The following is a 12,772-nucleotide window of genomic DNA, read 5'->3' as shown; positions in this document are numbered from 1 at the left end:
TTTTCATTTGATAAAACTCATAGCTCAAAAAAATAATGCATCAAAATCAATGTTATTAATTATTGATCTATTTAAAGCTCCAATAAAATATTTATTGGGGGATAAATGATGCATATTGTGTGTGTTTGCCATAGACAAAAAGGTGTAATCTAATGACAGCTACTGCAAGAGTTGTACAGTACAGATTCATTTGGGTTTCCCCGACACATGAAACGTGACACAATTGACATCTTAACATGAGCTTTGTGTCCAACTCCAACTTTGCCCACGGCATCAGTGCCTAAGTGGAGTGGTGCTTTCAATCATTTTTTCAGCAGACTGCATTGCAAAATGATTGACCCCCTCCCCCGCAAGATCCTCCCCTTGCCTACTGTCCGTAATAAATCTGACCTTACACATTCTCCCTTCTTGACGCTTTCTTCCCCTGGCAGGCGTCCAGCAGCTCAGCTGGCAGTCAACGACGGCAGTTTTCCATGACAAAAAGGGCAAATAAACAGACAAACACAAAAAAACAACAAAAACCCAATAAAAACGTATAATCGTTGGATAGATCCGCAATTTATCTAAAGATTCAAGGGTAAAAAAAATAAAAATAAATAATGTGTGATTTTATTTAAACACTTTTATAAGTGGGGCACTTTTGGATTCCTGAGAATTTATAGCGGAATTTTTTTTTTTTTAATTACACTTTGACATACAGTATTTTGGGGGGTAAAATATCACACATTTTGTTTGTTTGCCAAATGAAAAAGGGCAAATAACAAACAAAAAAAAAGTTTTTAAAAACGTATAACTGACGGATAGATCTGCAGTTTATCCAAAGATTTTAGTGTTAAAAAAAATAAATAGTGTGAGATTTTTTTAACACTTTAATGAGTGGGGCACTTTTGGATCACTGAGAATTTTAGGTTTTTTTTTTTTTTCTTAAAAAATGTAATTACTCAAAAAATAATAATGAATCAAAATCAATGTTGTTATGAATTATTGATCTATTTAAGGCTCCAATTACTTCACATCAAATATTCCACTTTGGAATAATTTTGGAGAAAATATCACATATTTTGTGTTTGCCAAATAAAAAAAGTTTCCATGACAAAAGGGACAAATACCAAACAAACAAAAAAAACATAAAAAAAACAAACAATAAAAACGTATAATCGACGGATAGATCTGCAATTTAAGAGATTTAAGTGTTAATTTGTTTATAAAAAAATTTATAAATAATGTTGTTTTTTTAAACACTTATGAGTGGGGCACTTTTGGATCCCTGGGAATTTTAGTGGGATTTGTTTTCTTTAAAACGGTCATTGCTCAAAAAATAATGAATCAAAATCAATGTTATGAATTATTGACCGATATAAGGCTCCAATTACTTCACATTAAAGATTCCATTTTAACATTTTTTGGGGGGCGGAAATATTGTATAATTTGTATGTTTGCAATATTTTATTTAGGAATAAAAGGGCATACAACAAGAAAAAAAAGATTTAAAAATAATAATAAAGTGCCCCCCTTTTATAAATAATATATTTTAATAACTGTATTAGCTCAAACAATAATAATGAATCAAAATCATTGTTGTTATGAATTATTGAACTAGTTAAGGCTTCAATGACTATAGTATTACAATTTGACCATTTTTTTGGGGGAAAAATTGTGCATTTGTGTTTGCCAAAAAAAAAAAAAAGTTTTCCATGACAAAAAGAGCATAAAACAAAAACAAAACAAAAACCTTTAAAACAATAATAAAAACATATAATCAATGGATGGAGCTGCTGTTTTTGTACAGATTTAGGTGTAAAAATTTAAATAATACAAGTATCATTTTTTTAAAAAACTTTTATAAGTGGGGCCCTTTTGGATACCTGAGAATTTTAGTGGGATTTGTTTTTCTTTAAACTGTCACTGCTCAAAAAATAATAACAAATCAAAATCAATGTTGTTATGAATTATTGACCTATTTAAGGCGCCAATTACTTCACATCAAATATTACACTTTGACAATTTTTTTCTTGGAGAGGGAATATTACATATTTTGTATGTTTGGCATAAAAAAATAGTTTTTCATGACAGAAGGGGCAGAAAACAAAGAAAGAAAAAAAAAAAACAATAGAAAAATAAAAACTGATGATTGACGGACAAATCTAAATTTAGAAATTTAGAAAAATGTATGACTTACTTTAAACATTTTTATAAGTAGGGCTCTTTTTGATCCATGACAATTTTAATATTATATTTAATAATAATTTTTAATAACAGTCTTAGCTGAAAAAATAATGAATCAAAATCAATGTTGTTATGAATTATTGAAATATTAAGGGCTCCAACTACAAAATCAAACATCAAATATTCAACTTTGTCAATTTTTTGGGAGAGAATATTGCATTTTTTGTGATTGCCGAATAAAAAAAAGTTTTTTTTTTATGACTAAAAGGGCATAAAAAACAAACAAACAAAAAAACTCGACATATAGATCTGCAGTTTATCTAGGGATTTAAGCGTTAATACTATAATAATGTATGATTTTTTTTTTTAAAGCACTTTTATGAGTGGGTCCCTTTTGGATCCCTGAGAATTCTAGAGGGATTTTTTTTCTTTATAACTCTCATTGCTCAAAAAAAAAAAAAAAAAAAAAAAAAAAAAAAAAATCTAAATCAATGTTGTTATGAATTATTTACCTATTTGAGGCTCCAATGACTTCACATAAAATATTACACTTTGAAATATTTTTGGGGAAAATGTGTACTTTGTGTTTGCCAAATAAGAAAATGTTTTCCATGACAAAAAGGGCATAAAACAAACTTAAATCTACAGTCTGTAATTGTGCCACTGGTACATTAATAAGGCCTGTAATTGTGCCACTGATACATTAATAATGCCTGTAATTGTGTAACTGGTACATTAATAAGGCCTGTAATTGTGTAACTGGTACGATAACAAGGCTGGCCCGGGCGGTCCATGCCCATCTGCTGATTGTATCGTTCCTTATAAATATTCAGTCTACCATTCTAAGTTATAATTTGATAATTAACATGAGTGGCGATTGCATCCACACACACACACACACACACACGTACGTGTATCGCTGCATGAAATGAAAGCAACTCTTCCTCAGGTGTGACCATGTGGTGCAACGCAACAGACGCAGAATATCACGTAAATGTATTTTAATCAGGGTTAAACCCCGCTTGATAGCGCAAACCCACATGAATATTCCCTCCTTCATACATTTCTAAAACATGACCCATTTTCAAAATGACAGTAAACAATAAGAATATAAATCCATGCACATCATGACATTGCTTTGTTGTATAGGAGAAGGAATAAAATGAAAGCAAAACATATAATTTTAGCTGTCTGCCATGAAAACATCGGAACTACACGCAAAGTTTCCCACTAAAACCCAACTATTTGCAAAGTTACCCTAAAAATGGCAGGAAAAGCGGAATAAAAACAGTGACGGCAGGGTCAGGAGTTGAAACGCCAGGCCGGGGGGGGGGGGGGACAAAGGTCACACTGACATGTTACACTTCCTGTCATGTGGTGACATGCGTAACCTGTCAAATTAAAAGCCTGTCAACGCCGAAGGCCTCAGGGAGTGAGATTGACCGACATACGCTTGCACGGCCACACTGGCTGTCCTCCTTTGTAAGCACTGCAAAAACTGAAATCTAAGTAAGATGAAATATCTCAAATAAGGGTGATATTTTCTTATTTTCTGTCTGATAAGATAATTCTTCTTAGCAGATTTTATGTTAGATTGTTTTACTTGTTTTAAGTGTTTTGGTCCTAAATGATCTCAGTAAGATATTACAGCTTGTTGCTGAGATGTTATGACCTATATTGAGTAAAACATGCTTGAAACTAGAATATCAAGTGTTGTAAAGCTGTGTCATCAACACTCACAAGTATAAAACTACTTTTTCAAAGTAATAATTTCTTATTTCAAGCATGAAAAAAAAATCATGACTTTGACTCAATTTTGTCTCATAATTAAAACGGATGGACTTTGCTGTTTTATTTTCAATGAAACAATAGAAAATACGTACTCATATAGTAGTACAGTTGGCACAGTACAGTAAACTGACAGTTAATATTTAAACATTTAAGATTTGACATTTCTAACAATTTTGAACAGAAATAGTTCATTCACATTCAGATGAATTCTTCAAAATTACAATAAAAAATGTTTTGGCCGGGGGCCGGGCTGTATATATGCGCACTAATTGACTGTAAGAGCACGCACTTGGCGCGATGATGTCATGTTATCGATGGAAAAATGCATTTTTAGACAATATGATTTGCCTCAGCGGCTAGGAGACCCCGAGAGTAACAAGCGGTTGCCTTGTTGCCTTTCCATTAAGAACAATAAACTAGTTTTTAGTATAAGTTTTCTGGTTTCATATTGAGCAAAAAGATCTCTTTTTTTTTTCTATCAAGAAAAGTGTACTTGTTATTAGTGAGAATATACTTATTTTAAGGTATTTTTGGGTTCATTGAAGCTAGCTAATTTGACCTGTTTTGGAAAGTCTTGACAAGCCAAATTTGATTGTTCTGTTGGCAGATAATTTTGCTTAGTTCAAATAAAATACCCCTAATTTTTGTATTTTTTTTTAACACTGACTTTTTGCAGTGAGACAGAATAAAAGCGTAAAAAAACCCCAGTTTAGGATGGATCAAGAGTAGTTTTAAGCATGCATAGATAATCATGTCAAGAAGAAAGTGAAACCTCTTTCCGTGTTAAAATGGTTTTACACATGTGCAAGGTCACACGTGCAAATTCAAACATATCATTTGTATAAGGGCTGGGCGATAAAACGATATCAATATATCGCGATGGACACAATCGATAACGATAAAAAATGCCTTCGATTTTTTTGTCTGTTTTTCGTCGGAAGAGAGCGGCGGTTGCGAAGCAAGGTTGGTTCAAGGAAGTGATCACTGATCAGTGGGAGTGATCAATCAGGTGACAGTATCGACTACCAAGTTTGGTTGCCTGGCGGTTGATTCTTTACATAGAGTGCAAAGAGAAAGTCAAAATGAAGAAATTGTGGATAAAAGAGGAAAAGTCACCTGGACAGTATGGCACTTTTTTTTTCTCCTTTTTTTTTTTTTTTAAAGGGACCGTAGTCAGATCACCTGAGCCATGCTCACCCTTTAGAGCACAGCCGTAACTTTTTGGCACTGAGCCTGCAGAAAATAGTTCTTCTCAGGTTTCTCTATGTTTACGTTTTCACACTTTGCACTATTTTCTTACACTTTATGAAACATTTCTTGCATATTCTTTCATTTTAAGAGCTTATTGTTAAGTGTTCAATGTGATTTGAATATTTTGTATACATTGAGTGTTTTCCATGCTTGTGTTGACATTTCCTTTCTGCCTTGATAGCTGAGGGCATTATAATCAGAGCAAGGTTACATTTCAAATTAAAAACATATTTCCCCGGCTCCTTATTTTCCATAGGTCATAGAAATATTCATAATGATCGATATCAACCAATATAATAATATTGAAATCATTACAGCATAACAAAAATTCCTTTCCGTAGTTAAATAAGAATAACAGGACAAATTAATGTTACATAGACGTTAATTCTTAGCACTAAACCTGCAGAAAATAGTTATTCTCAGGTTTCTGTTTACATTTTCACACTTTGCACTGTTTTCTTACACTTTATGAGGCATTTCTTATATATGCCTTAATTTTAAGCACTTAAAATTGTTCAATGTGATTCTGCCTTGATAGCTGAGGGCATTATAATCAGAGGAAGGTTACATTTCAAATTAAATACATATTTCTCCTACTCCTTATTTTCCATAGGTCGTAAAAATATCCATAATTATCGATATCGACAAATATCATAATAATAATATTTAAATAATTACAGCATAACAGTAGTTAAATAAGAATAACAGGACAAATTAATTTTACACAGACATTATTTCTTAGCACTAAACCTGCAGAAAATAGTTCTTCTCACGTTTCTCTGTGTTTACATTTTCACACTTTTCACTATTTTATTACACTCTACACTGCAAAAACTGAAATCTAAGTAAGATTAAATATCTCAAATAAGGGTGATATTTTCTTATTTTCTGTCTGATAAGATCATTCTTCTCACTAAGCAGATTTTATGTTGGAGTGTTTTACTTTGTTTTAAGTGTTTTGGTCCTAAATGATCTCAGTAAGATATTACAGCTTGTTGCTGAGATTTTATGACCTATATTGAGTAAAACATGCTTGAAACTAGAATATATAATGCAAAGCTGTGTCATCAACACTCACAAGTATAAAACTACTTTTTTAATGTCACAATTTCGTACTTCATGGCAAGCATGAAAAAAAAATAATCATGATGCCGAGCGCATATCATTATGTCAAGATAATGGCACTAGCATTTACTTAATTTAAGAATATTTTTCCACATATTGAGCAAAAAGGTCTAATTTTTTTTTCTGCCAAGAAAAGTGCACTTGTTATTAGTGAGAATATTCTTATTTTAAGGTATTTTGGGGTTTATTGAAGTTAGCTAATTTTATTTGTTTTGGAAATTTTCTTGTTCTATTGGCAGATAATTTTGCTTAGTTCAAGTAAAATACCCCTCATTTTTGTATTTTTTTTTTCTTGTTTTTGAACACCGACTTTTTGCAGTGTATGAAGCATTTCTTACATATTCCTTAATCTTAAGCGCTTACTGTTAAGTGTTCAATGTGATTTTATAATTATGTTTACAGTGTCTGTTTTCCATGCTTGTGTTGACATATAATTTCTGCCTTGATAGCTAAGGGCATTATAATCAGAAGGTTACATTTCAAATTAAAAACATATTTCTACTACTCCTTATTTTCCATAGGTCGTAAAAATATCCATAATTATCGATATCGACAAATATCGTGATATAATATTTAAATAATTACAGCATAACAGTAGTTAAATAAGAATAACAGGACAAATTAATTTTACACAGACATTATTTCTTAGCACTAAACCTGCAGAAAATAGTTCTTCTCACGTTTCTCTGTGTTTACATTTTCACACTTTTCACTATTTTTTTTACACTCTACACTGCAAAAACTGAAATCTAAGTAAGATTAAATATCTCAAATAAGGGTAATATTAGCTTATTTTCTGTCTGATAAGATCATTCTTCTCACTAAGCAGATTTTATGTTGGAGTGTTTTACTTTGTTTTAAGTGTTTTGGTCCTAAATGATCTCAGTAAGATATTACAGCTTGTTGCTGAGATTTGATGACCTATATTGAGTAAAACATGCTTGAAACTAGAATATATCATGCAAAGCTGTGTCATCAACACTCACAAGTATAAAACTACATGAAAAAAAAAAATCATGATGCCGAGCGCATATCATTATGTCAAGATAATGGCACTAGCATTTACTTAATTTAAGAATATTTTTCCACATATTGAGCAAAAAGGTGTAATTTTTTTTTCTGCCAAGAAAAGTGCACTTGTTATTAGTGAGAATATTCTTATTTTAAGGTATTTTGGGGTTGAGGTAATTTTACTTGTTTTGGAAATTTTCTTGTTCTATTGGCAGATAATGTTGCTTAGTTCAAGTAAAATACCCCTCATTTTTGTATTTTTTTTTCTTGTTTTTGAACACTGACATTTTGCAGTGTATGAAGCATTTCTTACGTATTCCTTAATCTTAAGCGCTTACTGTTAAGTGTTCAATGTGATTTTATAATTATGTTTACAGTGTCTGTTTTCCATGCTTGTGTTGACATTTAATTTCTGCCTTGATAGCTAAGGGCATTATAATCAGAAGAGGGTTACATTTCAAATTAAATACATATTTCTCCTAGTCCTTAGTTTCCATAGCTCATAAATGATATCAGTAATTATGTCGACCGATATAATACACTGATATCGTGATACAGTTATCAGCCATATCGCCCAGCCCTACTTTGAATATCGTGATGAAAACACCTGAAAATTAACTGTTGCCTATTAATGACACATAAAAGTACACAAAGAGGGTTAACCTTTTTCCCACAACATTAGGTACACCCGCACATCATCTAATAAGACGGAGTACTCCATCTGCCTCTGCAGTGTTGTGCAACTGCGTACCTAATGTTGTGACCCGCCGTACGACCTCAGTGGACGACCACAGGGGGGCACGGGGCGGCAAAGTTCCTTCTCAGCGGCAGGCCGGCGAGCGGCGAGAAAGCGGGGAGGACCTCGTAGCCCAGCAGCTGGCGCGTGGCGGACTCCCAGGTCAAAGCCATCTCCAGCCGGCTGCAGATGCACGGGTACTGGCGGTCGGCCCAGCGGACCCAGTCCACCGCCTTCTTGACGAGCTGCCAGCGGGGCCACGCGCTCCTGCCACCCAAAGCACAGCTTTTTGACTTCAGAGTGACAAAAGCAGGCGCCGCAAAAGTGCGACGGCCACTTTACCTGCTCGGGGGTTCCTCCAACGTAAACAGCGTGCGCAGCAGCAGGCCTTCTGGCAGCTTCTCCAACCTCATCAGCTGCAGCACGAGAAGAGTCGCCAGCAGCTTGAGGATGTCAGCGTGGGCCGTCACACCTGCGCAAGACCACACCACGTCACTTGACTGGCCCGGCCCGGCCCATGGCGGCGCGAGCGTCTCTCACCGAGCGAGCGGATGCCTTTGCTTCTCAGGAAGTCGTTGGTAAGGACGTCCAGGTCGACGCCCACGCACTCGCCCAGCTTTGCCGTCGCGTCCCAGTAACCGTCCTACAACACACAAATATCAACAGTGCACCTGCAAATGTAGCGTTTGCTGGATGGAATCTTTCTGGACACCTCTGCAGAAACACATCCCATACAAGACCATACAACTCCATGGAAATGCCCACCTCTACCTCAAAGAACTACTCACCCCCAAATCCTCCACACAGGACAGGCTAACCTCCTCCAACCTCTGAGGACAAAGCTACGAACAATAGGAGACCGAGCTTTCTGCTCCGCCGCTCCCAGTCTATGGAACGCTCTCCCTGACCACCCGAGGGCACCACAGACTGTGGATGCTTTTAAAAAAGGCTTAAAAACCCTTCTTTTTAAACAAGCCTTTTTTTTTTTTTTTTAGATATATGCATACTAGTTTTAGCTATTTGGCTGTTCTAGTTTTTATTTGTATTTATTTATTTATTTTAATACACTGTAGCACTTTGAGGTTGTTTACTCAATGTAAAGTGCTTTTTACAAATAAAATCTATTATTATTAGGAAACGCAACTTTACGAAGATAATAACTTCGCGACTTTCTAACTCCTCTTAATGACTTTCTTTCTCAAAAGCGACTAACGACAAATCTAGAAGTTTGTTTTGGGGGTGTTTGGAGACATGGAAGTGCGTATCACTCTAATGTTCTCAACGTACAAGCAGAGCTGCTGTGAGCCTTTCCTCTCAGGCGGTGAATGTCTGTTGGTAGACATCTTTTACTGAATACACATTTCCTTGTACTTCTAAGTGCAATCACAATGGGGTCGATCCCATTCCAGTGTTACAACAGTGTGGCTTCGTAGTAAAAGAGTGCAGGTACTAGACTGGCCTGCCTGTAGTCCAGACCTGTCTCCCATTGAAAATGTGTGGCGCATTATGAAGCCTAAAATACCACAACAGAGACCCCGGACTGTTGAACAACTTAAGCTGTACATCAAGCAAGAATGGGAAAGAAGCCTTTCCTCTCAGGCGGTGAATGTCTGTTGGTAGACATCTTTTACTGGATACACATTTCCTTGTACTTTTAAGTGCAATCACAATGAGGTCCATCCCATTCCAGTGTTACAACAGTGTGGCTTCGTAGTAAAAGAGTGCAGGTACTAGACTGGCCTGCCTGTAGTCCAGACCTGTCTCCCATTGAAAAGCTGTACATCAAGCAAGAATGGGAAAGAATTCCACCTGAAAAGCTTCAAAAATTGGTCTCCTCAGTTCCCAAGCGTTTACTGAGTGTTGTTAAAAAGAAAGGCCATGTAACACAGTGGTAAAAATGCCCCTGTGCCAACTTTTTTGCAATGTGTTGCTGCCATTAAATTCTAAGTTATTATTATTTGCAGAAAAATGAAGTTTCTCAATTCGAACATTAAATATCTTGTCTTTGCAGTCTATTCAATTGAATAGAACTTGAAAAGGATTTGCAATTCATTGTATTCTGTTTTTGTTTACCATTTACACAATGTGCCAACTTCACTGGTTTTGTTGAACAAATAAGAGTACAACTAAACCAGTGGTTCTTAACCCGGGTTCGATCGAACCCTAGGGGTTCGGTGGAGCCTTCGCCGCGAAGGTCAAGACCCACCTGACTCATCTTGTAAATAAAAATTTCTCCCTATCGGCGTATTATGGATACCCCCAAACAATGTTCCATCTGATTTGCAGGTGTGTAATTTGTTGTGAGTTCATGTACTGTGTTGGTTTTGTTCTTTGAATGGTTCATTTTGTGTACCAGTAAAAAAACATATAACTTTGTCTTGAATAAAAAAAAAAAAAAAACGTTTAATTTTTCACTAAAGAAGGGTTCGGTGAATGCACATATGAAACTGGTGGGGTTCGGTACCTCAAACAAGGTTAAGAACCACTGAACTAAACTAAGAATAAACAGAAGAAAATGAATGTACAGTTCTAATCATTTGCAATTTCTAGCTCACACGTCTTCTTTTCTTTAAGTTTATGGATTGCAATGCCTTGAAGTTGAAGGTTCAACTATTTGCTAATAATACAGGAACCACCTGTTATGTTGTGTCTATTTAAAGAATGAACACGTGACATTGTTCTGACATAATACAGTTAATTTTCTTACACCTGCTTTGAATCGCCATGTTTTGAAAAGTATTCAGAGCCGGCCCAAGGCATAAGCGTACTAAGCGCTTGCTTAGGGCCCCGCGGCCACCAGGGGGCCCCAAAAGCAATTAACAAAAAATTATTATTTTTTTATTTTTTGCATGTACGAGTCTGACTGATGATTTCTAAATGATCAAAGATATATTATTGCACAAAAACACAATTTTAGGTCAACAGAGTGCTGCTGCTGATCTAGGCCTAGTGATTCTTCCTGCCTCTCTTTAAATGTAAAGCTGCCTCTGCTGCACCTGTGACGTTTGCCGCCTGCCGTGCAATGCCAGTGCGCACTGGGCATCAAAAGCGCAGATAGAGGCAAAACAATGTCACAAAAAAGGACATATCCTTCAGGTGCAGAAAAAATGAAGAAGAAGAAAGTGGAAGAGGAGAAAAAAATGCCATGATAAAGGTATGTTTGCATGACTTGGTAATAAAAAGTTTATCAAAGAGATTTGTAGCTGTAATTAGCTTTAGCTAGGTGACGTTATCTAGCTAGCGCGGTGCTAGCAGTATGTTTTAGGCATCAGGTTACTAGTGAGATATGTTGTTTGCACAAATGGTTTGCAGCAGAGCACGGTAATTTATGTGAGTAAAATAAACATTATTTTTTACATCAACTCATAAGTTATGTGAAACTTTCCCAGGAGCATTGTTAAAATACTTTGGAGGCACAGAATCAGCCCAGAGCCAGTCCACATCCTCAGGCTCAACTGTGAGTGATGAATCAGGTGAGGAAAAGACTGTCACCATACAGTATACATTTAATTTCTTAGTATAAACATTACACCTGAAGGGAAATTAATATAGTCAAAGTATCTCATTAATTTGTGTGCCTATATGTATGTATTTCATCTTAGGTCCATCTCCATCCTCTACAGTGCTCTCTCACACACCTCCATCCTCTGTGCCCACTGTCCCCTCCATGTCTGAAACCACAGCTGATTTATCTAGTAAGTTAACTGCAAAACACCCTTTATAATTGCTCACTGTACTGCAGAACATTCTGAGATTAATAATTATGTCCAACAGTGCAATTTAATGACCTTATAGGTCCTTCTTTTTTAGTCATTGTCTTTCTTTGGTCACTTCCTCAGCAACTTCACACCATGGACCATCATCAGCTCCGCCAGTTGACCCAGCTGAGTGGCCTTCTTTCCTCTCAGATTCAGACAGGACTGAGCAGGTGATCAGAGGACCACTGTCTATTAAGGAGAACTTTTCATTCCCCAAACGGCATGATGGCCGAAGTTTTCATTATCATTATACCTACAGACAGCTAGTCAATGGGGAAAAAGTCAAGCGTAGCTGGCTGATTTATTCAAGAAGTAAAGATGCAGTCTATTGCTTTTGCTGCAAATTATTTTCCAAAAAGTCCTTAAAACTGGCAGCCGAGGGACAGCGGGATTGGGTCAACATAGGTGCACTGCTGAAACAGCATGAAAACAGTGAAGATCATTGTAGCAACATGGTGAAATGGAAGGAATTTGCCTTGCGTCTTTCAAAGGGGAAAACTATTGATGAATTTAACTTCAGTAGACTGTGCTCTCTTTGTACAAAGTAAACATTAAATATGAACAATTAACTAAAAATATAAACTAGTAATTAAAGACTATTATGTACAAGACTGAAGAGACAAGATGACACTTTTACTGTAAATACAAAGCTTTATCACTTGGACTGTTCAACCCCAGGCCACTCTTGTAGCTGAATGTTTTCTACATTTTAAGATTAGGAACCATATGTGGCACTCTGGACATCATTCGTTCATTCATTGGTATTATTTATGTTCTTAACTGGGCCACCCCCATATCTTTATAAATGACATGTCATTTGTAAAGACATGCCAGGCTGACAATAGGATAATGTAAACAACACTGCCAGAGCCGCAATGAGTTTATAGTAGGTGTGTGAATGATCAACAATCAATATTATTGGCAGAAATAGAGG

The 12,772-nt window shown here is 35.8% G+C and overlaps 1 protein-coding gene across 7 annotated transcripts in view; it reads right to left on the bottom strand.

Moving 5' to 3' along the window:
• Nucleotides 1-7,664: 7,664 nt before the first annotated feature.
• The window catches only part of parp4 (poly (ADP-ribose) polymerase family, member 4), a 117,173-nt gene continuing 112,065 nt past the window's right edge, over nt 7,665-12,772 (bottom strand). For all 7 annotated transcript variants that reach the window (XM_072914525.1, XM_061970889.2, XM_061970887.2 and 4 more), the window contains 3 exons: nt 8,621-8,723; nt 8,423-8,552; nt 7,665-8,347 (listed from right to left, as the gene is read on the bottom strand). In XM_072914525.1, the coding sequence (XP_072770626.1) occupies nt 8,122-8,347; nt 8,423-8,552; nt 8,621-8,723 (459 nt within the window). In that variant the 3' untranslated portion in view covers nt 7,665-8,121. The remainder of the gene's footprint in view (nt 8,348-8,422; nt 8,553-8,620; nt 8,724-12,772) is intronic.

Source organism: Nerophis lumbriciformis, linkage group LG13 (genome assembly GCF_033978685.3).
Source record: "Nerophis lumbriciformis linkage group LG13, RoL_Nlum_v2.1, whole genome shotgun sequence".
Classification (NCBI taxonomy): domain Eukaryota; kingdom Metazoa; phylum Chordata; class Actinopteri; order Syngnathiformes; family Syngnathidae; genus Nerophis; species Nerophis lumbriciformis.
Note: the sequence above shows the minus strand (reverse complement) of the source record. Positions and strands in the feature narration are given on the sequence as shown.